The sequence below is a fragment of the Bombus vosnesenskii genome, unplaced genomic scaffold (assembly GCF_011952255.1).
Source record: "Bombus vosnesenskii isolate JDL3184/JDL3185 unplaced genomic scaffold, Bvos_JDL3184-5_v1.1 scf7180000013266, whole genome shotgun sequence".
In the NCBI taxonomy this organism is placed as follows: domain Eukaryota; kingdom Metazoa; phylum Arthropoda; class Insecta; order Hymenoptera; family Apidae; genus Bombus; species Bombus vosnesenskii.
This window is the reverse complement of record NW_022882926.1, coordinates 5689419-5715890: the sequence shown is the minus strand read 5'-3', so window position 1 is coordinate 5715890 and position 26472 is coordinate 5689419. Positions and strand designations below refer to the sequence as shown.

The 26472-nt window shown below is 35.6% G+C and overlaps 6 protein-coding genes across 13 annotated transcripts in view; 4 read left to right on the top strand and 2 right to left on the bottom strand.

Moving 5' to 3' along the window:
• Positions 1–9404: 9404 nt before the first annotated feature.
• On the bottom strand, positions 9405–26430 carry LOC117230155. 2 transcript variants are annotated; one of them, XM_033487287.1, is made up of 4 exons: positions 26078–26430; positions 11105–11249; positions 10961–11032; positions 9405–10874 (listed from the first exon to the last, which is right to left on the bottom strand). In XM_033487287.1, the coding sequence occupies exons 1-4, from the start codon at positions 26290–26292 to the stop codon at positions 10743–10745; spliced, it is 564 nt and encodes a 187-aa protein (XP_033343178.1). In that variant the 5' UTR covers positions 26293–26430; the 3' UTR covers positions 9405–10742. The 2 variants fall into 2 exon arrangements, with proteins under 2 accessions (XP_033343178.1, XP_033343179.1); XM_033487288.1 differs by lacking the exon at positions 26078–26430 and adding an exon at positions 11448–11779.
• On the top strand, positions 13266–15285 carry LOC117230153 (biogenesis of lysosome-related organelles complex 1 subunit 5-like). Of its 2 annotated transcripts, XM_033487285.1 has the most exons (4): positions 13266–13349; positions 13453–13535; positions 13705–13893; positions 13981–14410. In XM_033487285.1, the coding sequence occupies exons 1-4, from the start codon at positions 13331–13333 to the stop codon at positions 14146–14148; spliced, it is 459 nt and encodes a 152-aa protein (XP_033343176.1). In that variant the 5' UTR covers positions 13266–13330; the 3' UTR covers positions 14149–14410. The 2 variants fall into 2 exon arrangements, with proteins under 2 accessions (XP_033343176.1, XP_033343175.1); XM_033487284.1 differs by lacking the exons at positions 13266–13349; positions 13453–13535 and adding an exon at positions 14782–15285 and having other exon boundaries at positions 13981–14716.
• On the bottom strand, positions 15191–16464 carry LOC117230156 (chromatin accessibility complex 16kD protein). The gene is made up of 2 exons (XM_033487289.1): positions 16249–16464; positions 15191–15992 (listed from the first exon to the last, which is right to left on the bottom strand). The coding sequence occupies exons 1-2, from the start codon at positions 16381–16383 to the stop codon at positions 15597–15599; spliced, it is 531 nt and encodes a 176-aa protein (XP_033343180.1). The 5' UTR covers positions 16384–16464; the 3' UTR covers positions 15191–15596.
• Positions 16732–22938, top strand: LOC117230147 (probable elongation factor 1-delta). Of its 6 annotated transcripts, none has more exons than XM_033487275.1 (9): positions 16761–16918; positions 18969–19103; positions 19789–20262; positions 21035–21133; positions 21305–21377; positions 21455–21642; positions 21960–22029; positions 22106–22231; positions 22312–22938. In XM_033487275.1, the coding sequence occupies exons 2-9, from the start codon at positions 19011–19013 to the stop codon at positions 22464–22466; spliced, it is 1278 nt and encodes a 425-aa protein (XP_033343166.1). In that variant the 5' UTR covers positions 16761–16918; positions 18969–19010; the 3' UTR covers positions 22467–22938. The 6 variants fall into 6 exon arrangements, with proteins under 6 accessions (XP_033343168.1, XP_033343166.1, XP_033343170.1 ...); XM_033487276.1 differs by having other exon boundaries at positions 16779–17125; XM_033487279.1 differs by lacking the exon at positions 19789–20262.
• On the top strand, positions 23014–23837 carry LOC117230159 (splicing factor 3B subunit 6). Its single transcript, XM_033487291.1, has 3 exons — positions 23014–23167; positions 23270–23388; positions 23482–23837. Exons 1-3 carry the CDS (start codon positions 23135–23137, stop codon positions 23705–23707), a joined length of 378 nt encoding a protein of 125 aa, XP_033343182.1. The 5' UTR covers positions 23014–23134; the 3' UTR covers positions 23708–23837.
• Positions 24672–26472, top strand: part of LOC117230146 (solute carrier organic anion transporter family member 74D) — a 92935-nt gene continuing 91134 nt past the window's right edge. Inside the window, exon 1 of the mRNA XM_033487271.1 lies at positions 24672–25553. The gene's annotated coding sequence lies outside the window, so the exon portion shown is untranslated. The remainder of the gene's footprint in view (positions 25554–26472) is intronic.

The window sequence follows — 26472 nt, the reverse complement described above, 5'->3', positions numbered from 1 at the left end:
AATCCCAATAACTTGCTAACTAAGGTCCTTCAGACCGAACAAATATCTTTACTTCTAAATCATTTTCTGTAGATTATTGTCTACTAAGGCTTGACACTGGAAAGTTAGTTTTTCTCACGTACGATGCTTCCCACTAGCAACTTTCTATCGAGGGCGGCTAAGACCCTTGCTAGTCCACCAACCTTCGTTTATCCAATCAGAAGCAATGTATACTGCCCTCACTTCCCTGACCAAAATGTCATGAACAAATCCGATGGTCCCGTGCGCTAGACACACCCATCGCTAGCTTTCCTCCGACACAGCGTCGTCACTGTACTTTACTTATTCTACAACGTTAGAATAGTCAACAAGTCATTGACGGGTTACTCTCCTTAAATCAGTCATTTACTTAACGTATACATACTCAACAGTGTACCTCATAAGTGTTGGAAATGAAAACCTTATAACCCTGTTAATCGCAGCGTTATACTATCTTAACCGCCCCTATTATCTTAACGGAAATCAGGTGATCGATCAACTCGTGGTGTCGATTATTATAATCGTAACGGGAATTTACGACTCCCGTTGACGTGTTTCCTCGCGATTCGTCGAAAACACAGTACTAATGTTTAAAGGATAAAGTAAATGTGTATTTAGTTGTGTCACATTCTAGTCATAGAACTGTCGCGGGTATAATACCTCTTTCTGTGAAATCTGTATCACAAGACCAGTACTCTAATAAGAAAAACGCTCTGTGTCTGGATTATCGCTTTATGCGCGCAATTCTCGCGTCCGCTCTAATTAATTTACCGTTGCAAATTAAATAAGCCTTAGGTGAAAATCAAATTACGGCGGGATAACGGTGAGTAGAGCGACAACTCTTCTAAAACGAATAAGCGGGAATCAGTGAAAACTTGCGAATAGTTTGTTTGCGGCGGTGTTTGAAATCGATGGATAGGCTGAAATTTAATTTCTCCAGCGGGCGCACTTTTTCCCCTTAAAACGAACAAAGCCGCATGATTATCGTGGTGCAGCGAAATTCGATAAATTTGGTGGAATTTGTGCAGCCACAAATTGTAGAGTGTACACAGCCGGTGTTTCCAAGTTTCTTGCGCGTTATCGAACCGAGCCAAAGAAGCGACACGGTTGTCCGAGTGTATCGCAATAACGGTGAACTTTCTCTATCGACTCGATTCCGAGAAATTATTAGACTCCGAGAATAACATCGCGGAAAAACAATGCTACTAAAATTACAACGTTTAAACCCGAGGATTAACTTACAGTTAATTGTCATCCTGTCGTTATAGAATCTCCTCTAAAACACGATTTCAAGCTTCTCGAAAATGAATTCTAAAGAAATTAGTATATGGCATGGATGTAATTCAAAATGAGTACCAATATACTCCGTAAAAATCAGCAGCGATCGCAGCAAACGACGGAAAAAGAATAAACAGCCATACGAGGCAGGAAAAGGATCGGGGACGATTCGCAACATTTTAGCCGTTCGAGATTTCCGCTTCCGCACGCTTCTAGCGAGGGGATTAATTACGACGCGACGACGATATAACCAACTGTACTGAGCGCCATTACGTGGCAGTTTAAAGCCAAAAAAGAAAAGAAAAAAAAAGTAAAAAGGAAGAAAAGAGAGCAGGAGAGACAGAGAACGAGGAAAAAGAGTGCGGCAAAACTAGAGGGGAAAAAGCGTAGCCAACGTGAAGAGCGTTTTTAAAAGATTTACATGACGGTAAGACCGCTGCGATTCCGCTCTCAAAGCCGATCCATGTTGAAAAATATCTGAACGTATCCCAAAGGTGGATCGATCGCGACATTCTAATTGAGAATTTAAATGCATGGCCGCGACTCAACCGATTACGATCTGGATTATTTAGCGACGAAAACGTTGCTTCCCTGCTATGAATTTATTTCCCTTAATTTATTACGAACAGTTTGATGGTTATTTATTAACGAGGCCCGTTACACTCGATTCACTGGAATTTCATAAAACGTGACTAGCAATCGTGCTAGGGAAAACTGATTAATTCTGTCTGGCTGCTGGACGAATCGTTACAACGCGCCGGAAATATGCCTTTTCCTCTAACAGACGACGCGTTTCCGTGACGTTTCGACACGTCAATCGTTACTATACGTCGGATACAGCGAAAAAGAGACACTGCTCGCTGCGACGTTAAAAAACTCTCGATTCTTATCAAAATTCACCGCGATTTTGTTACTACCGCTGTACATCGTTCGCGATATTTCTAATATTCTCCTTTGCTCTCCGCGCGATCTTATCTCGTTTCATTTCCACTTGATGCACCACTTGTAACATCCAGACTTTATCTTCTTACTTCTCCCTGTATTCGTTGCCGTGTACATGCTTCGAATACTCTACATCCCGTTTATCAAGCCTGGGAACGTAAAAAATTATTCGATAAGCAAAGCTGCGACCCGCTGCTGCGATTCTCATAACGAATGGCCATCTTAATCTTGCCTATTTGGAACGATAACATGAATTTGCATAACGATAGCTGTTACACCGCGAGACCACCGTCTTTTTCCTTGCCAACTTCAACTTCTTCCACTTTATCTTCTTCTTCTTTTTTTTCTTCTTTTTCCTTTTTTTTTTTTTTTTGTTTCATATCTATGCACCTTCGCCTTTGTCTAACAAAATGTTATAACCACGATTTTGTAGACATCTTTATTCGATGCTGTGTACACATTGTGCACAGAGTGCAACTAGCGCGACACAGCAACGTTTAAGTACAGAGTATCTAAGGTACGGAGCCTAATCTAAATAATAGAAATAAAAAGGAACGGTGGTAGAGAGGCGAGATCTTGAGGAAACAGCGTACAATGAATATTCACTATGCGAGAAAACAAAAAGGAAAACGAGATCGAAACGTTTTAACGGGGTTAGATTTGGGTAGAAACTAAACGATATTTCGTTTGCTCCGGGCACCTACCCTACGAATTTAACAATTTAATAATTGCGTTGCCCCTCTGTCAAGACGAAACTTCGGAAAGTTTCTGTATTGTGAAAATTAAAATGTATAATCTGCGCTTCAATTAAAATGTATTACCGAAAACGGTATAAGGCGAGTTCCCTTACAAAGAAACCAATGTATAATTTTGCTTTGTAAGCATAACATTTTCCCAGCAATTATTTAATCCTACTTTCGTTAACGTCGCTTTGTGATAAAGTGTTCCTTTCACGTTGAACTCTGTTTCGATCGCGTTTACACAACTTGCATATTTACATTTTCTGCCTGTGAACACAACGCACATCGACATAGTTCGTTCTTTGTATAGAAAACTACAGGTTTCACAGTGTCCCTGGTGCTCGCGGACCTCAAATTGCAAATTCGAAAGAGGAAAACAATTTTCCCGTAATTAGCGAAATAGAAATGCAGCTGGCGGGAAAAAAGGTCGTTATTAGACCGACTTTCTGGACGTTTTGGCATGAATTTCGTTAAAGAATATTCGATGAAGGGAGTAGTACATGCGGCAGAATAACAATTATTCTCCTTGGAAATACAGAGCAAGAGAACATCCGTAGGTAGTTGCAAGGACGTGGAGCGTCTCTACACTCGCGAGTGGTACAAGTCAGTAACTAGTCAACCGTCTCTGCAGAATTCGGAAAAAGACCAAGAATCGGACAGTTCGTCCGTTTAAATTAAATTCAAGCAGCAAAATATCACGCCGTGTATCAATCTTCCTAAACATCCTTCGCATTTTGTGCCCAACTTTTATTAAATTTCCTACTCTAAAGTGTCCTAGAACGCGAATCCGTAATTTAACCAGATTTATTCCCCAGCAAGCATATCGACGAATTTATACACGATATTCCCCTGGAGCAATAGGTTTCGTTGCACGTCATTAACAGAAACCGAATTGCGCGTTCTAAATTACTGTGCGTTAATGTCTAACATCAAGTAATTAGCAAATTAATTATTCAATTAATAGAATTTAATAATATCGACGTATTATCATGGTAGAGCGTAACAAATGATCCGTGTTAGAGATAGAGATAGATAGATAGAGAGAGAGAGAGAGAGAGAGAGACTGGAATTTATGCTACGACCGAGGGGCGTAATTTATATTTTCTAAAGGACCATTAAAACCGAGCGAAACGACGAATTTACACAGGCGTGCAATAAAACGCTCTCGACGCGATGTAAAATTCAGAGGTAACGGGTTCACGCTCGACGATGATTTAAACTGTTTACTTATTCTGAATGAATAGCCATGAAATAATCTGTGAAAACGCTTGATAAAAGTATCTATACGTTGGTTAACAATTAACCGTGATCGCTTTTACGAATCGATGGTAAAATGATATTTATTTTTTCTTTTCTCTCGCTTTAAACACACCTGCAAAAGATAAATCCGATAACGTGAAATTCTATTAATAAGTTATAACGTGACGACTGTTCGAAATGTCAATCCTTTGAAGCACGTTTTTCCCCGTTTTTTCGCTTTTTCACTCTCTCACGCTGTAAAGATTTCCAAATATTCCCCGTTTGCCCTCTGATTTCTCTATTTTTTATTTTTTTTTTTTTTTGCTATTTCCTTTTAATCCTTTGTCCAACAAGAAATAGTTAACGACCGTCAGACGGAAGGTTTATAATACCGTTCCCTGTGTCCAGCTGAATTGACGATGGTAGTGGATGTTATTTCAATGTGCCGCATTCAGTCGAATCAATGGAATCACGGATCAATCGTGCAGTGAAAATCGCACGGAACGTTTATTTTGCCATGCGTTCACCGACACGGGCTGTGCATTTCAGACGAAGGATGAAAATTGCATCGATACCGGACCCGGAAAACGAATTTATTACACACCTCGACATGACCGACGCACTGGAATTAATGTCGAAATCTTCTTTCTGATTGAAATTCGCCGGAACATTTGTCACTGTGCGCGTCAACTGATTCGTATGTTCGTACACAACGGAACGAACATCTCCGAGATAGAAACGGTATCAAAGCGTACGAGTTCAGTAACTTTTTTCAAACTCCTGTCTCGCTTCTTTTACGTAACGTTGTTGCTTTCCCAACTGAGATCTTCTCAAATAGATTAACAAGATACAGCTCGCTAAAAAGCTTCCAGTCTCTGTAGTTGACCTAATTCAGAGAAATTGACACAATCTGTTAACTCTCTACTCTATGTTTTACTTGAAAGCGATCAAATACTCGGTGCACATCTATAATTCCCGAATTGATGATGGTGTCCGTGACACAAATCAGTCGTCTACAGCTTGTCTGCCGTATTAAATATCCAGCGTATTTTCGTTCATCTCGAGGGACGTGTTGGCCGGAGAACAAGAATCACGTTTACTCGTGTTGGGTCTCCGATCGTATATAAGACTCTCGGAGAAGCGTCTAGTGGGAAATATTTTCTCGGTGAAAGATGCTTGCACGCCACTATTGGTTTTGCGGTTTCGTAGCGCCCTTCTGCCTTTCTTTATCCCTCCACGCGACTCGTTTATACGTGTAATTCGACCCAGATACCTGCTACTTCGAAAAGCAAAGTCAACGCTTCCACTTTACTACGATGCAATTTATCGATAAAAGCTGGAATTAATATCGATGTCGTTTCCTGTTTTCATCCTTATTTTCCGTGTCTTCGATCGACGACCCATTCACCGTCGTTTCGTTGCAAATTTCTTCTGCAACGTTGCTCCGATTGTTGCAGAGTATCTCGAATGACCCTCGAAAGCGTGAAAGGGTCGTTTAAGAAGGGTGCAAGAAGTTGAAAGCGAGGGATAAAAGGGAGAGAAATTTGAAAGTAGGTCGAGGAAAAGGGGACTAACGCGACAACAAGCCAGGCGAAGTTAGAGCTCCGGAGAGTACAGTAATTAATATCAGTTTAGCGAGAACTTAGAAGACGCAATAAGTTAATAAGCAGAGCCACCAAGTTTCGCGTGCTAAACCACGGTCTTCCGGTTCCTGCGGTCCGATCTACCGACCTCTTTAACCAATTATTATCGCGATACGCGATTCACCGAGCAGCGTTCCTCTTCGTTTCTAGGAAATTATTCGCTCGTTTCATCAAACGATCATTACGTCGTGAAATAATATCTTGTAACTGGAAATCGCGATAATTTCTCTTTCTTCCCTTACTTTCCATTCTCTATCCTTTCCCATTTCTCGTTTCCTCTCTTTCGCTTTTTCCTTCGACCAACTTTTGCCATCGCGAAACAAAGTGTACGCCGCCATTCGACGTGGGATTTCACATCGATAAGTCAAACGACGCGGCAACCAGCAATCACCGAGAGCAGCTAATAATCGTAATCTCGACTGGCAAAGCGGTTACGCCGACACGTCGCTAATAGGTAAACATACGTGCATAAATACACCTTTGCTCGTGATTGTCAGATACGAGAGGGCTCCAGAGGTCGTAGATATAGTTGCATCGCCTGGTTTTCGCCCCAAGTAACATGTAACGTATGATCTGTAGTGGCATCGAGGAGACATGGAAAGCTTGTACAGTCTGGTGCAAGCTTAAGGCGGCTAACCTAGTGTTTGCACGTCACGTTACACGAATGTTACGTATCGTGACGCGACAGCGAGCGTGTGGCTTAACGATCGAGGGCTGGTTTAAGCAAGGATAATTACGACCGAATACACCTGACGCGACATCTTCTCGCAGTCTCACAACCACCGACGAGAAAAGTATCGCGACAATTTTCACGCGATTCGACTAATAACGCGATCGTTTTAACGATTCCTAAGGATCATTAGGGTACAATTTGGAAGCCGTTGACGCGATACTAGTCTACTTGTTTAAAAAGTTTTCACAGCATCGACGTCTTACCATCGTATTAGAAGTCTCGCGAACAAAAGTTCGTCGTGCTCGCGTAAATTATTCCTGCGCTATTAACGCAATCGCACATTTACCGCAACGTTCGTGTCTACTTTAAACGACAACCGTCCGCTATCGTATTCCAACATAGAAATATTTTTCTTTTCCGCTACTTCGATTACGTAGGAAATTTTGTCGAGATGAACGCGTAATATTCAGCACGCGGTTGCACTCTCTTTTACGGAACGATCGCTTTAAGAGCTTCCACGTTGCACAAGCATAATATCAGTTTTGGTTATATTAACCAAGAGGAAGAACTTAGGAACTTAGCAATGACTTTACTTCCGCTTGGCTGCTCTACTTATTCATCGTTTACCTTCGTCGAAGTTCTGGCCACCGAAGATCTTGTCAAAAATATTCCTAAGAAGATGTTTGCTCGTCAAATACCGCAGTGATTACCAGTAACGCGGCATAATTGAGCATCGAAAGCGTGGAGAGGTCCGCATATAGGCCAACAACCGTAGCGTACGAACTGAAGCGACATTAAGGAGGCGTGAAAGGCATGCAGTGGATTAAGCCGGTTTAAGGGCTCTAAGATGGTGTTTGCACATCGTGTCGTGTAGTTGGTGGTCTGTAACAGGAAGGTGAAGCACGTGCATTAGCGGTATCGCGATTAGGAATTACTTAACGACATATGAGTAATTTGTTAATGAGCGAATAGCGGTACACCCGATAATATTTATAAAAAAAAAGATCTGTCGACCTATTTTTCGCGTATTCACGAATCTGTGAAAGCATCAAAAAGTTGCGCTAAAAGGCAATTTGTCCAGGATCTAAAACAGCGTCCGACGTCATCGTTTGAAACACGTAGCGTCGGTCCATTAATTCGGAGTCACCAGCAGAGCCAGACATAATGAATGCCTTCGAGCGGAAAAAGGGATCGAAATACATCGAGAAAACTATGGGAAATGCAAGGAAGATAGAAACAGTGTGCAATCAGGAATAAAGAACGGGAATCGTTGCCCAATATTAAGTTCGATTCACTGATGGAAGAATAAATCGATAGTTGGATTGTATAAATTACTATCAAACAGGAACAATGAAGTTTACGTAGAATAAGTCATAAAATTATTCGCATAGACGAGAATGTGACAAAAATGTTCTTACGTTTCCAAATAATAAATGTAAAAAAGTCCTTTGTATCGCCTTTTATTTTTATTTATATTTCGCTTATATTTATATTACGCACATTAGCGCTGATATTTAGGGCAAAAGCCTAAGAATCGGTTTAATACGGTGTGTAAGATCGTCGATATCTTAAACACAGGCTGACACGCCGCTAATAGAGATAAATTACTTGTTCAACTAATGGGAATGACAATACGATTTGCGGCGAGGTAAACGAGCGCTGGATCGAAGCTACATTCGTGAAATTCATCCGATACGCGATAAGTTCGCTGTTAATTGAGTAACGAAGACGTTTAAAAATGGTTGAAATTTCACTTCCATTCGATTAGAGAAATTGGACAATGTAATTCTGAATCGAACTTGCATCTATATCAAAATCAGGTGCTGGCTGAAACAAAGTGAAGTTCCAATACACGAGTCTCGTTTCGTTGATAAATTGAGATAGTTGCATCGCGCGGCACGTATTCTCGCAAGTCGTTGTCTTTCTATCGTTTCATGGCCTTTGTGTTCATTCGCACGCGCGGCAACACCTGGAAACTAATATCCCCGGTAACAAACTAACGATGTATGTAGATCGTAATCCTCTTGCATTGATTATCCTATCGCTGCAGAATTATTTACGCAAATGTAGCTCACCCATCGGGAGCGTGTCGGTGTTACTCCGACCATTCGATTACGTCACACTTTATTGGATAAGCCGCCGTGAATTTCACGTTTGATTGATATTTATCTTATGGAAAAGCCAAGTTTGTCTTCTTTCTAATAGCTTACATAGACGCGTCTTTATTTGTTCTTTCGAAATTACGAAGGAAATCCAGCGATTCAGCGGACGTGTACCTTGATGATGTGTAACACGCTCGTAAAACACGATAGTTCAATTTCAGATGCAACCTTAATTACTCGTCGCAGTCTGATCACGTAAAGCATATCGTGCGAAAGTTTAGATTATCGAAAACGTCGAATTTGAGTTTGACTTTGAAAGCTACGAATTTGGATGCGTTTAATTTTGCGAAAGTTACGCTAGAAACTTTAAGTGTTGTTAATTCAAAAAAAAAAAAAAAAAAAAAGAAAAGAAACAGAGAGAAAAGTGTTCGCCGTGAAAAAATAATGTTAGTACGGAAAGGAAATGATTTCGAATCTGATAAGGATGGAAAGAGCACATAATGTACACACACGCGTATATTCAGGAAGGCTCGTGGAGAAGATAGGAGCGGAAATTCACAGTTAGTTACCTCAATTTCCGTTTTGTTTAATTGTGGTAGAATGACGCGCGCTGCGCGATCGGTAGTACTCATGCGAAGGAATATACACGATATGAAACGCAAATTATCGCGAATAGATTTACCGGTGTGTACCATTCCCAATCGTCTGATTAAGGATGTTTGATGAGTGGAAATTACCTGACAACTGATTAATAGAATATCGAGCAGCATTTCGAGAATGACCAACGTGTAATAGAGGGAATGGCAACCGCTTTACAATTCACCAAGTGTACACAATATTAATCAAACTTCATCGGGAATTATAAGTTTTTCCCTTTCCAAATAAAATACGGAATTACTGCAAGTTGCTGCTAATATTAATTGCCTGCATTATAATGTACGTGTCTAAGCGCCAGTAGTTCAATACACAACATGTCATTACGTTGAACAACTTTTGGTAAATTGCTCTCGCTCTCTCTCTCTCTCTCTCTCTTTCTCTCTCAATGCAAATAGTCAAAGCGCGTGTGTTATGTTCTACAATGTTGATACCATGCAAACTAGCAACACAAAGTAGTCTGTTCTCGTTCTCGACATATCCTCTCTCCCTTAGGACTCAGGGAGTAGTCCAAGTCAGTGTGTGATGGGACACAAAACATATAACACCCGGAACAGTTCCCATTGCGTCTCAGGCTCCGTGTAAACCAAGCAACCTCAAACAAAGTAAGCTAGAATTGGTTAACAATAAATAGCTAGAGTTTGGACTTGACGATTAATAAACATGGCGTAAAACAACGAGACAAACGTGTTCGTGAGAAAGATTTGGAAAAATTGAGTTAAACGATTGTGAAATTGAGTGAATTCGCAAACGACAAACAGAAGAGACTGTGTGAAAATGGTGGAGTCATTAAATCGGGAGAAGAAAGGACGACAAAACCACGGGTACACAATGGCTTTCTGGGATGGCAAGGTCGATATAGAGAGAGTCACGACGAAGGATTCATCGGCAGGAAGTCAAGGGAGCGATAACAAACCATCTATTCAATGGCCTGGGACGAAGATCCTGGAACACCATTGACGAAATAGAAGATATCTGGAATCGGCGAGACGTACTTTGTATTCTGGCACTACCTCGAAAGACGGTTTGCGTACGAGTATAATCGTTCCAAAGATCTTCAAGATTCAAGCGAGAAAGGTGTGGGTTGGAGGAAGCGTTTAATGCTTTTAAGACGATTTTGTTCTTAGAAGACTCTTTGATATTTGACGTCCATTGAAATCAAAGATCTCAAAGAAATGAAATAGTAGATTAAAACGTGTGAAAAATGGTTTCAAGCATGGCGCGATGTAATTTCTATTTGATTTCTACGTACAGCCAATCAATTTAATTTATATCTAGCTTTCGAATTTATTTCCATAATTCGATTAATAACAATTAAACATTTATGTATGATCCTACAACAACGAACTGGTTTATTAATTAGCGATAAAATAATAAATGTTTCGCAAATGATTAAATAAAATTCCACAACGGACTAACCAACGCATTACGAAATAATCTCCAATGGATTCATTTAACTTTCGATCACCGGGAGTGGTTCTTCGCAAGCTGTACTTTTCCCCTCGTGGCAACAAATTGGATCCGCAGCTTTCAAACCAGTGAATTTCCAGCTGGTCGCGTCGCACACTTTCGCGTATACTGCCACCTGAAATATATTTCACATTTACGTTGGCATCGTTAAATATCAACCTGAAATACTCTTTTTGAACCTGATCTTTTAAACAAACTTACGTGCAGATTCTCCACGTGCGTATTCAATTTTTCGCAAATCATTTGCGGCGCTTGGTCTCTCGCGCTCTCGGCCTGCACAGAATTACACATATCTTTTTGACGTTCGCCAGACATGCTATCGAACATACATGATTATTTACTGACCAGAGCAACGCACAACTGTTGACACTTCTCCTGCCCTTCGCTATCGCACGTGACGTTATACAGAAGAGCGCGTTCAATGATTGGTTTTGATATTTGCCTGGAAAACACAGCGCATTTGCAACCTCCCTCTTCAACGACTTCTTGCCTGTAAAAGTTCGAAATTAAGGAACCATTATTAATCGTATCACCGTTCATTAAAAAAAAAAATTAACATTAATCAAAACGTTCGAATACTATCGTTAAAATAACACTAATTATCTGTCAGTACATCGTCTCTACTTTCTTCCTAACGTTTATCTTTAGCAGAACGAAATACCAAAGGACTATACAAACGAATTGTTACATTGTAAACCGTAAAACGACGAATAACAGGACGAAGAACAGGAAACGATCCATTGCGGTTCCACGATGTTTCGTTGGCCGAAATCGATACAAGCTTAGTTGAGTCGTGCGAAACAGACGAACAATCGAATGGGAATACTTCATTTATACCGGACAGAAATCCCTACCATCGGTGCATCCAATGCATGTTTGTCACACGATACAATTGTCGTGCTCGCGATAGCTTGTGAATGTCTCAAGTTTTTCATCGACGAGTTATGCGTCGCGTTGTAACGCGAGAAAGAAAAGGAAACGGTATCGAATGCGCGTCCCGTTTCGTCGACTGATGCATCGTTCTCGGTGAGTATAAAACAACATTCGATTTTATTTTTGAAATATTTCATTTAACATAATCTATACTAACAATGGGATACGTTCAAAATTTCAGGCTGATAAGCTTTAAGCTTTTAAGCACAAGCAAACACATTATGATCAAATATTTATTGCAACGTTCGCAAATAATCTATGTGGTTTGACGTTGGAAAATATTTCAAATTTCAACTATTTTATAAGTGCTGCCATTTATTCGTACTTTATTGTCTCGATAATGATTATTAATAAACTAGGATGAGCTGTCGTTCGAGACATCCTTAAAAGGCAATATAAACTTAATTGATTACTAAACTGCTGCAAAGAATCTTTTAAAAGTATTAAAAGTCTGAATTGACGAATCAAAAGTTTCATAGCGAAGTTAAAATTCTAAATTAATTGTCAAAAAAGTCTAAGCATTCTAAATATAACAACAATCTCGTAAGTTTAGTCGAAATCGAGCAAATTTATTCATCATTTAAGCGACAAATAATTATTTCTCATTTAAACGTCAATCCATCACAGGATCCAATGGAAAGCTCATTTTCTTCGAGCAATTTCCTATCTGTAATTACTTTCCTTTCTCTTGCGCGCGACTAAGACGGAAGGTCTTCGAACTTATCAAGAGAAAATGGCGAGAAAAAGAAAGGAAGAAAGAATCCCTACAACAGTTGCAGTAGCGCGAGTTATTTGTCTTAACAGAGAAACTGAAGGAAAGTTTAGTAATCGTCGCGATTAAGAAGTAACTTTTCGAATACAAAAAGTGATAATTATTCACTTGTAAACGCTACAACATTTCCAAAATTGTATTCAAGTACGATAAACGTAGAACCTAAAATTCGCCATTTTTATTTCAGAGAATATTAGAAAATTTTGATTAAGAAATTTTTAAAGATAGCCTACGAAATATTCTTAATGAAATCGTTGCAGATGATATTACAGTACTTGATAACTAATAAACAGCAAGTATATTCTAATGGAATATGTGAGTTAGGTACTTAAATTTAAAACTGAAAACAAAATGAAAGTCCTTCGGGCGATACGGCGATTGAAAATACATTTTAAAATGAAAGATCACCCAACTGATTGAAATGCAATCCAGATATCTGATGGGAAACCTTGTGCTTATTAATAAATTTCTGTAATTTCTCACTTCACTTGTATATTTCATTGGAAATTTATTGTAATGCACCACCTGCTCGTCGTCTGATAATTTAATCCCTGCTCCAGAACAGTTCCAGATTGTTTCAGAAACTTTTAACCTTTCTAATCTTGTACCTCGCAGTGTTATAATTCCCCCTTTTTTTTTATTCGTTGGATAATAATAAATAGTTTTCGAATGTATCCAATTGATAAGGAAGGGGAAATTATATTTTTGTAATTAAAATATAACACGACTAATCATACGATGAAAGAAACAGTAAATAAATCATACAATATGAAATAATAAGAAAAGAAATTTCATATTATGCGCGTTAAGCATGAAAATTGTATCTATAGGACAGTTAAACAATGTACTGATCTCACGAGAAGAACATGGCGTCCATTATTAGAGGTGCGACATCCTCTGATTAATTATAAACACGTAAATTCTAAGTATACGCTTTATTCTTGTAACTATTTGTCATAATATAATTGATGATACCTTGTTTTCATAGACACGGGTGAGATTTGGAGCCGACTATTCGATCATCGACCATTTATTCAGGGCGAAATCACATTCTTTCTTCGCGAATTTCAGGTAAAAAGTTTCCGTGTTCTTATTATCGATAGCTGCATTTCCATGTGAGAAAAAGATAGTAATTATGTAAAAGACCATACAAAAGTATTATCTTTCTCAGAGGATCGATTAATCATTTCGTATATGTCTTGATAATAATTTGTTATCGTGCATAACCTAAAATTTATAGGAAAAGAGAGATGATCGAGAAGTAGAACGACTTTTCAAAATACTTGAATATTCGACGGATTTGAAAGAAAGTCAACTCGATCGAACAGAACAACTCGGGGATTGTCATTTACCAAGTTTAAAAGCAAATGTTGATGTTGCCCTGAGTATGTGTGAAAGAGTCCTTCAAAGAGAACAAAATTTTGACAGTGTATGGATCATTTTCAGTAACTGAATTTTTTCCAATTTAAATATTTTCATATTTGTCATTAATGTGAACATTCAATAATTTTTTTAGGATATAGCATTGCTAGAAAATAGAGAAATAAGAAAATTAGAATGGGAGAAGTTTGTTAATGATATGAGTGAAAATTGTGAGAAAGTAAATCAAACTTTTCAAGAAAAAGAGAATGAAATAAAAGAATTTTATATTGACTTAGAAAGAAAGTTACACATTACACCATAAACATTGTTACGTACCAATATTTTACAAATACATTTTGTACTTTGTAATTACATATAACATACAATAGTACCAATTTTGGATTTAATGTATAAACACTGACAACAATATATTTCATTAATAATAGAACAGTTGTATCTAAAAAATATAAGAATGCCAGTTGAATCAATAGAAGATCCTTCCATTAAAATCAAACCAAATAAGAAATTAATAGAATTCATCTGCAAAAATGTAAAGAAGACTAATAGTACTCCAGCTGCTATTACTGCTTTAAAAAAGTCAACTAAAGATAAGCAGAAAGATATCTTATTAAAATTGGATGATCTAAAATGGTTGAACAAATACTTAGAAGAATACAGAACCATTCACATGGAAAGTATTTATTTACACGAGTTGCTAGAGGAAGATGATATCAGATTACCAACTCCAAAAGTTACACCAAGAAATCCTGAGTTGGAAGCTAGAACACAGAAACTGAAAGCACAACAAAATGCTATGAAATATAGAGCTATGACCAAAAATGTAGATACTACTACAAAGAATTTACCAGAGGATACTATCTCTTACCAAAGTAAGATCCTTAACTTAAAAAGAAATTCTTTCCTATATATGTTACATCTATCTTTATCTTTTCAGTGAAACAAATAAATAAACAACTCATAGCTGTTGCACAGTTTATATTTTCTGTACTAGCAGGTTTTGCCTTTGGATTTGTAGGTCTGGAATTAATAGTAGGAACTTTAGACTTTGGATTTAGATTGTTATTAGGTATAATTTGTGCATTAGTTATTGCCTTGGCTGAAATTTATTTCTTAGCAATTAAATTAAATGAAGATGCATATGATGCTGCTTCAACAGCTCTGCCACATAAAAAATTGCATCAAGAATAAAATTTCATAAATTATTGTTATCAAGACAAATTCTCTTAATATTAATGTCTTTTTACAATATCTATAAATACAAAATAAAGAAGAAAATTATAATTATGTGCAAAATATAAAATGGCATATAAAATTCTATTGTAATACAGCTAGAAACCCAGCACAGAAAAATTAATGCATTTATTTTGTATTATATAATAAGGCAGCATGATGCTTTTTGGACTAATGCATTTCAAGGTATAAATATATACTTTACTTCATATATATTCTTAAAATTCTTTTCATAATGTACCTACGAAGTCTAAATGTACTTTGTTGTTAATAAAGAGATCCTATTTAATTTTCAATTTGTCTTTAATGAATACATATAAAAATAGTGTTAAACATCTAAAATTATTATCTATATTTAATCTAAAACATTAAATAAGCAAATGGTCTAAACATTTGGTATAAACCAAATGTTTGTAAAGTTCAAAATGGTATGTTGTTTTCAGCTAAATTTGAGGTATTTCTTAAATAATCAGAGAGCCTGTCTTATGAAAATATAGATGAAGGTGGATATTAACTGTCCTATCTTTTGGTTTCATCTTCACTGTCACTTTTGTCACTGGCTTCACTTTTGTCACTGGCAGAATCACATTTACCGTTCTCTTTTGCCTCACTCTCTTGTTCACTATTTGATGAGTTGTCATCTTCTGCTTTCCTATCACTATCAGAACAAGAATCTGTATCTGACTCACTATCACTATCTGAGTCTGAGCTACTCTCTGATGAACTACTATGTGAATTTTTGGCAGCCATCATTTCTTTGAATTGTCTGACTGTGATCTTCCTTGGCATTATTTCCCTGAGAAATTCCAATGTATCATTGGTCTGTACCACCTCTGCCAGATGTTTGTAGTCTAAAGAATTTCCTTTGTTGTTTTGCAAATGTGCTTCTTCCGTTAGATAGTGTATAAATAGTTCCTATAAAATTGTTTTTATCTTTGTTTGTTCGTACTTATTATGAGAGGTAAAGCATAGTATAAACTAAAATATAGGTGACATAGTCTGAATGTAACACATATTAAACAATTAACTAATAAATATTATAAATGTAAAACACACAGAAAGTGAGAATTTTTAATTGTCGCGCGAAACAACAAATATGGAAGCTATACAAATGTATAGAATAATCCCGTTTAAGCGTCACTTAACCTCAATATTTAAACATTAATCTTACCGTAGCTTTTGTGACTAGATATAATCCATCTTGACCGATTGTATCAACATAAGGAGAACTTTTCATAATCGTTTTTACCCTTGACATAGGTAAACGTAATTCCTTCATTTTAGCATGTGATCCTTGCGCAGTCATTTTTGCAGAAAATCGATTTCTCCTAGAACCGAACGCAAACTAACAGTACGGCAGTAACGTATGTTAATCAATTGCCGCCAATTTTCAAATTTCGCATTTTATATAACTATTTGACACGAAATTCGGGAACATATTGTATTTGACTAAATCCTATTTTTAATTTTTTATATTTAATTAAATTTTAAGAATATAAATAATTATAATACCAAACAATTAATACAATCTAAATTTTCCATGTGATATTATTCATTTTTCTTTGACAATAAATATTGTAAATAAAATGATTAGGTCATTTTTATTTAGCAATTTATTAACAAAATTAAAGAATTATTTTTGAAATGCTTTAAAAAAGCAATCGTGTATTGAATTCGTTGGTAGTAACAGTGTAGTAATAAGGTACTGTAGTGACATCTTCTTTCACTGATCGAACATTGCTGTTTCTATTTCTTTTCAATTGGCACGTTATATGCGGCGTACAGAAATTTTGGCGAGCAGACAGTTGTTGCATCAATCTGACAATCTGTAACGAGTCAAGGTATATTTAATAATATTTTAGCGGTATATAATCCACATGCACACCGAACTGGTTTGCAGTATTAACGGAGGTCGAATTAATTGTACTTTGCTATATAATCATCGAATTAATCGATCAATACGGCACATGGCGGATTCGGGCTAATAATGTTTCAGTGAAAAATTAACTAATTGTTCATATATAGTTGTTCAGATTGTTGGGCCATTGGTTCGTAAACGACCTCTTTTAGCTTGTTTTATTCATTCATAGAATGTATGTTCAGTTTATATCTGTAACCTATTATATAGATCTTCACCCTTGCATTTTACGAACATCTGTTTTGTATTTGTGATAACTATTTATTGTAATAATTTTATTGTATCGCTTTCTCTAATTGTAATTTCATACATTTTGTGAATTAAAGATATATGTGTAACATTATTTTATTATATCTTTCTTTTTTTATTATATTTGTATGCTTACATACTTACATGCTTGCACTCATTGTTATTAAAATATAATATTCTCTAAAATAAATATTGACATAATTGATGCTGAATTTATAAATTACAGGAACAAAATACCTATCAGAATGTCAACTTTTCTTGGGCTTATTAAGGAGATACCGGGCATCTCAGTGGATCGTTTTGATGGAGAAAACTTAACATCCTCCATATTTTTTCTTAGTCATTGTCACTCTGATCATATGCATGGTTTATCAGATACATTTTTTGAATATATAGATGAATATAAAAAATGCTTCTATTGTAGCCCTATTTCAAAAGCATTGTTAGAAAGTAGATTTAAATTTAAAAGTTCTTGTGTGAAAGAAATAGGCATTAATATACCCAGTGTTATAGAATATATAACAGAGAACGAGGAAAAGATCCTCATTTGTGTAACTTCTATCCCAGCAGGACATTGTCCTGGTTCTGTGATGTTTCTTTTTGAAAAAGATAATATATCGGTATTATATACTGGTGATTTTCGTATCAATCCAATAGACTTTCCAAAATTAAAAGGTCTGCACTATTGTAATGATTCTAAATCAATACCTAGAACATTTACTAAAATTTACTTAGATACAACGTTTTTAAGTACTGACTTTCCTGTTTTCCCTAGTAGACAAGAAAGTATGCGTAGAATATATGAAGTTACTAAAGATTGGATAAGCAAAGACCCAAGGAATGTTGTTATTCTGGAATGTTCTGCTACATACGGTTCTGAATTTCTTTTTGTAGAACTGTCAAAAATGTTAGATATGAAAATACATGTAAGAAATGATGTGTTTGAAAATTATTGTCATATTGCACAATTATCTTGTTATGTCACAAATGACCCGGATAGTACTTCAATTCATGCTTGCAAGAAAAAAATATCTTCGCCAGGTTTGCGTTGTAGGAGTGATGTAAGCAATGCAAATATCTTAACTGTTATCCCGTCTGTAATGAAATGGAGAAAGAAAGATACTAGCATAATAGGAGAATGGGACAAAAATAAAGAAAGAACTTTCAGTGTATGTTATTCTACTCATTCCTCTCTTACTGAACTTAGAGCATTTGTTCAATATTTTGAAGCATCGGAGATATACCCATGTGTGATTAAAACAGAAGAAGAAAGGGAAATTTTTCGCTTACTAGATACTATAAAAAATAAATCAGATGAAAAACCAATAATTAGTCAAAAATATAAATTAGAGCTTCCTAGTCGTAAAATATTAAGTAAAGTTAAATTTAAATCTGAATATTTTAGTAGTGATGATGATAGTTTATGATATTCATTTATATTGTTACCTATTAAGTTGTTAATTGTTGATACATATATACTATTACACAATGGCTTTTATTACTATGTACAATATTGTATATCCTTTTATTACATACTATATACATAACAAAAAACTTGTACTTTTAATAAACATAACCAAGTAAAATTTTTTAGTACTCTTTTATTTTCCATATATGTATTCAAATGTTTTTAAGTTCTTGAAAACTACATTCATACTGTCTAACATATTGGAGTGTCAAATTATTTCAAAACATTGTGAAATGAATAAAATTTCATGTTGCAGAAATTTATTTGCATCTTTATTATTGAATATATCATCTAAACCATGGAGAAAGCAGCATTAGCACGAGAGAAGGTATGGTTTGACAAACCATCCTATGACAAGGCAGAACGATTATACTTTGAAAGAATGGCCAAGGTGAGTATCTTTCTCATTGTCAGTGAATCTTGAATTAATGTTATTGGATATAAAACTGATTGCCAACAGGGGTAGGGTAAATGTTTTAAACATACAAACTCTTAAACAGAATAAATCTTAAGTTTCATTCATTTTCACCGTTATTGTCAGCCCCAACATCCACAGTTAATATTTGCTTTTTTGTTATGCCTTGTACTTTTTCTTTGTACTAACAAAAAAACTAACATTTTTAACACACACTTCAGGGAATATCTGGTGATAGGGAAGATTCTATCTTCTTGTAATTCTATGAGGTGTTGGGAATTTTATTTTTTTCTTGAGAACTTAATTCCCATTTCTAGTTGTGTGTTCAAATGGATTACCTAATCTTGTATTTCATTTCTAACACAAAACTCTTGTGATAAGTATAATTAATAATATTAAAAATAAAAAAATAAGATAAGCAATGTGATTTTCTATTTATTTAATTATAACTATAATTATATGATGTATTGTTTTATATGTTCATACATTCAATGAATTTCTGAATGCATGGATTCTTTACTCAAGGTATTTAGTTTTGTGCAGTTGTGTTCTGTAGTAACAACATAAATCAAGCATGTAAAAGACATGCTTTGATTAGTTTGTATTTTACATCATTAATAACAAAATACGAGTTCTTTCTTGCATAGCTTAATGTTTCAAGGTGGTGTCTCATAAAATTATGGAAAGCTGCTCGCTTAAATCTGAAGTTTCTGTAATTAATAACTGTCAAGATAATTCCTTTTTGAATAGTAACTCTTTGACTAAAACAAGGTCTGAAAAATCTAAAGATAATAAGTTATTGATTTCTGAGAATATTTCAAATGATATAAAGAATTCTAAGTGTCAAATAAACGCATCAAAGATTAATAAAGATGAAGAAAAATTGAATATACAAAAAAAAGAAAATATAGAAGAAAAGCAAAAGTCTGACAATATCAAAAATGACTTAAAAGAGAAAGAGAAGGAGACTAGTTCTTCAAATGATGCATCTAAAAAGTATAATACGAAAGAAGTAAAAGAGAAAAAGAATAAAGCAGATACAAGACACAGAAATAGAAAACAAAAAAATGATACTAAGGAAGTAAAAGAAAATGTTACTCCATTAATAAGGAATAAGCAGCAGTTACCTATTCAGGTATATACTGTCATGCATCTGTTCTTTAATGTTTTGTGTGCATCAATGCAATACTTATAGAATTTAATTTTGTTCATTGTAATGTATTTCATTGCCTAAATCATCATAGAAATGCTGCTTATTAAAATACACTTAGAAAATAGACTAAAGATAGCATCATTTTATTCTCTTATACAAACATTACTTTATTTCATGACATTTATTTTATGAAAATTTCAGATATATATTGTTTGTTGTATATATTATGTTATATATATTGTTGTCTGATTCTTAGATTTAATAGTTCTTGTATGAACACCAAAAAAGTACTGCACACATTTATCTTACTTTAATCCTATTTTAATTGAACACTGCTTGTTTTTTTTTTGTGCATAAAAGTGGGAAATACAATGTGTCTGTGCTTCTGATTAGGAATGTTTGCATTTGTCATGATCTTAAGCTTATTAACAATATGTTTATATGGTGATAACAAATATTTTTATTTTAACTTTTTATCTTGTAGAAAAGAATTATTTGTGATGCTTATTATTTATTCACTTTTTAAACATTTAAAATATCTATCTCCACTTAACTTTATTGAAGATGTATACTTATAAAATAAAGCTTTTCGAATATTATATTCAAATTTATTTACAAGAAGAAATCTAAATATAAACCTCTACTTTATTTCCATTTGGATAACATTAGTTATAGAACCTAGTGGAGGTGTGATATAGAATTTTTTGTAACAGTCAGTTTAGTCTGAGTTGATCTTTAATATTGCTGGATACAGGGGAATCAACAAACTGCTAGTCCCATTCTATCTGCTGGTGGAAGTTTAGCCAATGAGGTTGCCAAGGCTCGTCAACATATTAAACAGTCTTTACAGTGTGTGAGTACTGCACTCTTTGCACACCCTTATATAACGAATTTTCAAACCTGCTTACTAATACAATATGCAATATTAATATAAATTTATGGGCATAAAATCTAAGTATTCAATAAGAATGAGTATTTCCTTTTATAACTCTAACTTTAAATGTAATCCAATTTTATTTTACAGATGGATGATATTGCAGCTGTTGCTGGTTTCACTACTCCAAATGATAATAAAAAGGATATTCTAGAATGTAGTGGTGAGTGTTCCGCCATTTACATTAAATTATTTTGTCAGTAGTATAGGAATTACCATATTTTAAATCTTTATCAACAGTCTTCCAAGAACTACAAAATGCTGTTGAAAAATTGGAGGAACGTGTAAAAGCTCTTGAGGACAAGATTTTCGTATCTGCTGTTCCAACATTAGCAGTTTGTCCTGCTAAACCTCAACCAGCTTCAAAACCAGCACAAGAAAAAGCTGATGACGACGAAGATGTTGATCTTTTCGGTTCAGATTCAGAGGCAAGTGGGCAGAAATAGTGGAACACACTAAGAAGTTAATCTCCTTCTATTTACATAAATATTAAAAATCATTTCTGCACGATACTTATACATTTAGTACACTTTACACGTGTCTTCAAGTAGGGTGCAAAAGTGATAAAATGATACGACATTTACGAAATATAGTACACCAGATATTCCCAGAATACTAATACATTCAGCTATAATTCTCTATTTATCACACGAATTCAATACAAACACTATCCTACAAGTATTGAAATGTAAATGTTGCTATTTATGATCTTTACTGTAAATTGTTTAAATACTTGACTTACTAGGGAGAAGATGCAGAAGCTGCAAAAATTAGGGAAGAAAGACTGGCTGCATATACTGCAAAGAAAGCTAAGAGTAAGTCGCAGATTGAATTTGTACTTCAAATTTAATTACATCATGTTATGTAACAATGTCATGTAACAATTTACAGAGCCAGTCCTGATTGCAAAGTCAAATATCATATTAGACGTAAAACCGTGGGATGATGAAACAGATATGAAAGCAATGGAAGAGGAAGTTCGAAAGATCGAAACCGATGGTCTTTTGTGGGGAGCGTGTAAGTTATTAAGCGTATATAAAATAATGAATTTGACTCTTTAATTTGAGTCAAAACTAAAAATATTTATTCTTTTATAGCAAAACTTGTTCCGCTTGCCTTTGGAATTCACAAACTTCAGATTTCGTGTGTTGTAGAAGATGACAAAGTTTCTGTAGATTGGCTAACAGAAAAGATTCAGGAAATCGAAGATTATGTACAAAGCGTAGATATTGCAGCTTTTAATAAAGTATAAAATATTAACGAAGTTTCCTTCGTAGAAAAATATCTGACGGTTCTAATTGCAATCAGGCATTGGTCTGTTGTGCCATCTTTTCATTCCACTAGCAATATCTACTCTGGTAAATACATTACATACGTGTTCTATATTAAACGCGACTGTCCAAAAATGAAGAACCTAGTTATTGTACTCCAACTTTAATATTCGATGTGTCAATTTATCGAATCGTTTCTAAAAATACTCGGGTAAATTTTTAAACTGTGGTTGTATGATCAATATATTCTTTATAAAGAAAAATATAAACATTAAATGTTTTAAATATAATTCGATATATAAAATTGTAATATCAAGTAGGAACACTTCATTTGCGATCAATGATACCGATCATTAACGATATTGTAGGTATATATGTAATACCAAGTACTAGTACCATTTTTAATTGCTTGTTTTGGAGTATTGTTACTATAAATAAAAATTGTCAACTTAATTTCTTATTTTAATGTACCCTTTAAATCCTTTCCTTTCGTTTATAAAATGGGAAGATACAGTGCTGCTCTCTAGTAGCATATATTACACATAAATCAATCCTAACAACTTGAAACTGTTTTGACGTTAAAAAAGCAGTTTGTGAGTTCTGTGCTTTTATTTCCCGTTGTAAATAAAGAAGTAATTGTATTTTCAAGATGACTATGGCAATGCTTCAACGAAGAGCTAATGTAAATACATATACGATTATATAAAATTTCTACTACATAAGTGTCGTTGACCTAACCTATATTTTGTTTGTTATTGTACAAAAACATATTCTTATTTCTTAGGTAAGGCTGCCTCCAGAAGTGAACAGGGTGTTATATATAAGGAATCTGCCATATAAAATTACTGCTGAAGAAATGTACGATATTTTTGGCAAATATGGAGCTATCAGACAAATCAGAGTGTATGTGTTTATATTAATCGCATTTTATACTTTTATGTATTTTTTTTAACACTGTGAAAAAGTCTCTAAGATTAATGAATTTTTTTGCTATAGGGGTAATACTGCCGAAACTAGAGGAACAGCTTTTGTTGTTTACGAGGATATATTTGATGCAAAGAATGCTTGTGATCATTTAAGTGGATTTAATGTTTGTAATAGATATCTGGTAGTTTTATATTATCAAAGTAATAAAGCATTTAAACGGGTTGATGTGGACAAGAAGATGGAAGAAATAGATAAGTTGAAAACAAAATATAATTTGAACGAGGAAAAAAAATAACGCAACTCTTGTAAATAGAGCGAAATATGGAAATAATCCATTTTGTGATACAGACTATTTAATTTGCAGAAACTTTTCTTTGTATATTATCATTGTAAAATAAATATTGTTTTAAATATATATATGACAATTCAATAAACGATTTTATCTACCATATTCATTTTGATTTTATGCTTCATTTAGTACAGTTGTAGAAGTTCAATGGCCCACAGTAAGTAACGAGCAAGTATTTTCGTGTGGAACGCAATCATTTCTCGCTCCCCTCCCGAGAAGATATAAAAACCGGGGCGAAAAAATGTCGACGCATTAAAAGGCTGTAATTAATACAACTTTCACAGTCAGTGGTAGAGTAGCATTCCTCTATTTCCATATACCTCGCAGATGATAGCTATAGCCTTAATTAAAACTCTTCACTGGAATATATTGAAGTTAAGTGATTTATGTTAAGTTAAGTCGAGATTTATGATAATGATTGAAACATTTCGATTTTTCTAGATATGCGTAAAAATAATCGAATATAAAATCTAAAAATATAGAATTCTAGTATTCCTGTAATCCTAAGGATATTTTAAAACGAAATTATGAATTTTCATTGGGGAGGTCAGAAGGAATCAGACGCTACAACCGAAACATTTATGACGACGCGGAGGTGTGACCTCCATCAAGGTAAAGTAAAAAGATGCACCTGTCATTATCGAGTGCAGTACGCGCGTGTCACATGTAATTTAATCGGTCGACTCATCTTGTCGACATTAGCGTTTTGTAATATGAGCTCGACAGGGCTACGTTTACTTGTCAGGATACTGGATACTGGATGCTGGTAGAAACGCGGGGTACGGTGTATCACAACACATACACAACGATGCACGCGTGCGCACACGTACGCAACTCATATACGGTTCTCGTCACCGGCTAGCCGGTAGGACATTCGATTTCAGTCGAAAGCGAAAACCCGCTTAGCCCGTTTAGTCGTGTTGTCGCGGCGTACCGTTTTATAGTGCGGCATTGTTATGGGTGTTCCCCATTTATTCGTTGACTTCGGCTCGTCATACTTCGGCTAGTCAGAGTGTTCGAGATACTACGAGACTTGCTCAAATGTCGTTCGACTGCTGTGGTAACGGCGAAGCCGCCGGCAAGACGTTCGCGAATGGCCTTGAGAATGTGTCACGTATTCCACGAGCAATCTACGATAGTTTCCTTCACGATATTGGCCATTTCACGTATGGGTACTGTTGGTTGTTCCTCGTCGTTGCTGTTCCTCTATTAATGGCCTTACGTATGTTAGGCCGTGTTCACGTCACGCCGCCTAGAGACGTCAGACTTGAAGAGTAGCGCGATCTTACGGAGCACGCAAGAGACTATTTTTGTTTTGTTGTTTAATCACCGGTGTAAATACATAAATACGGTTTCAGCCAGATCGAATATAACACCGTGACTCGTGAGTGCGGGGTACATTCCTGCGATTTCCTTTCGCTGTATCTCAATCCTCGACACGATGTAAACAGTATGGAAGGAGGAATGGCGTCGTTCTGATGGATTTCTCGTGTCACGGTCCCTCTGAGTATTATCGTATGTGGTTGATGCGATTCGGTTTGTCGCGCTCGATTCTTCCAACATCGTACTTTACTTGGTTAATATTGTACGTGAGTGTGTAGTGCCGAACAGTGTGTGACTATGGTGTGTCGTCTGCTAATGTTGCTGACACGAACGTCGCTCGAGAGAAACAACGGCGTCGCGTGGGGGAGGAATGAATGAACGTGAAGAGGACGATCGAGGTGTGGCGGGAGGGGATGCGACGACCGTCGTGTTGTGACGGCCTGCTGCCTGCTTGCCGATTTGTATCGAGGTGAGAGTACGTGTATACATGCATATAAGTATACTTGTCTATATGTATGTGTCATGTGTGTTTATTCACGCGATCAACTGTGTCCACTGTCGTCACAGTCGCCGTACACTTTGCGTACACACAGCGATGTTATTTATGCGTAGTCGCGTTCACGCAATTCGTATGAACGTAATTCGTTCTACTCACGTGAGCCACTATCAGTGTTAGCTTGCTCTCAAATATCGTAATGCATCATTGCGACAATGGAATTCTAATTATCAAATTGAAGCGATGACAAGCTCGTATGATTGACGTTTCGAATGGTGGACCATTACCTGGTTATATATCGATACAACTCTTTGTTCGATATGTCGCTTAGTAATATTCTCGAGTTTTATGATAGTGACTGTTTTGAAGGTAACAAATTACTTTCTACCCTATCTTTTGGTAAATCTCATAATTAAATTATGCATGTTTATATATTTATAGGAAATTGTAAAAAATATCATGTAAAAAGAAAGGTTACAATTGTATTAAAAACTTACCATTCGTCTGGCTTTATATGCAGTTTCATTTGGTGACGATCCCCTTGTAGTCCTTTAGAAGTATACGAAAGTGAGCAGGTGCCAGGTACTCGAGTGAGTATGTTTGTCTGCTGTCTGGATAAATACGTCGTCGTGCTACCGGCTTTTGAGTTGCTCTTCTTCACGTTAATGCCGAGGAACTTTGTTCTCGAAATAATGGGGCAAGTCTCTTTCATGCACTCGGTTTTAGAAGAAATTTGAAGATCTTGCAACGGCACAAGTAAATTAAACCTTGATCGATTTTTCAAAATTTCGTTATTTATTCAAATCGCGTTTCATTGGCCATCACTTTTTGAAACCGTCAAGCATTAAACTATTTAAAGCAAGATGATCAAAAAAATGGTGCCTTAAGAGGT

What these genes read in the sequence shown, in the direction of transcription:
- LOC117230153 (XM_033487284.1), top strand. Translation starts at nt 14,299, where the DNA reads ATGCCAGTTGAATCAATAGAAGATCCTTCCATTAAAATCAAACCAAAT. An exon ending in GGATACTATCTCTTACCAAA is followed by an intron (nt 14,717 to 14,781) that starts GTAAGATCCTTA and finishes TTATCTTTTCAG; the next exon opens with TGAAACAAATAAATAAACAA.
- LOC117230156 (XM_033487289.1), bottom strand. Translation starts at nt 16,383, where the DNA reads ATGACTGCGCAAGGATCACATGCTAAAATGAAGGAATTACGTTTACCT. An exon ending in ATCTAGTCACAAAAGCTACG is followed by an intron (nt 15,993 to 16,248) that starts GTAAGATTAATG and finishes ACAATTTTATAG; the next exon opens with GAACTATTTATACACTATCT.
- LOC117230147 (XM_033487275.1), top strand. Translation starts at nt 19,011, where the DNA reads ATGGAGAAAGCAGCATTAGCACGAGAGAAGGTATGGTTTGACAAACCA. An exon ending in AGCAGCAGTTACCTATTCAG is followed by an intron (nt 20,263 to 21,034) that starts GTATATACTGTC and finishes TGCTGGATACAG; the next exon opens with GGGAATCAACAAACTGCTAG. An exon ending in TACTGCAAAGAAAGCTAAGA is followed by an intron (nt 22,030 to 22,105) that starts GTAAGTCGCAGA and finishes AACAATTTACAG; the next exon opens with AGCCAGTCCTGATTGCAAAG.
- LOC117230159 (XM_033487291.1), top strand. Translation starts at nt 23,135, where the DNA reads ATGACTATGGCAATGCTTCAACGAAGAGCTAAT. An exon ending in TGCTTCAACGAAGAGCTAAT is followed by an intron (nt 23,168 to 23,269) that starts GTAAATACATAT and finishes CTTATTTCTTAG; the next exon opens with GTAAGGCTGCCTCCAGAAGT. An exon ending in GCTATCAGACAAATCAGAGT is followed by an intron (nt 23,389 to 23,481) that starts GTATGTGTTTAT and finishes TTTTTGCTATAG; the next exon opens with GGGTAATACTGCCGAAACTA.
- LOC117230155 (XM_033487287.1), bottom strand. Translation starts at nt 26,292, where the DNA reads ATGAAAGAGACTTGCCCCATTATTTCGAGAACAAAGTTCCTCGGCATT. An exon ending in AACAGTTGTGCGTTGCTCTG is followed by an intron (nt 11,033 to 11,104) that starts GTCAGTAAATAA and finishes AATTCTGTGCAG; the next exon opens with GCCGAGAGCGCGAGAGACCA. An exon ending in CGCACGTGGAGAATCTGCAC is followed by an intron (nt 10,875 to 10,960) that starts GTAAGTTTGTTT and finishes AATATATTTCAG; the next exon opens with GTGGCAGTATACGCGAAAGT.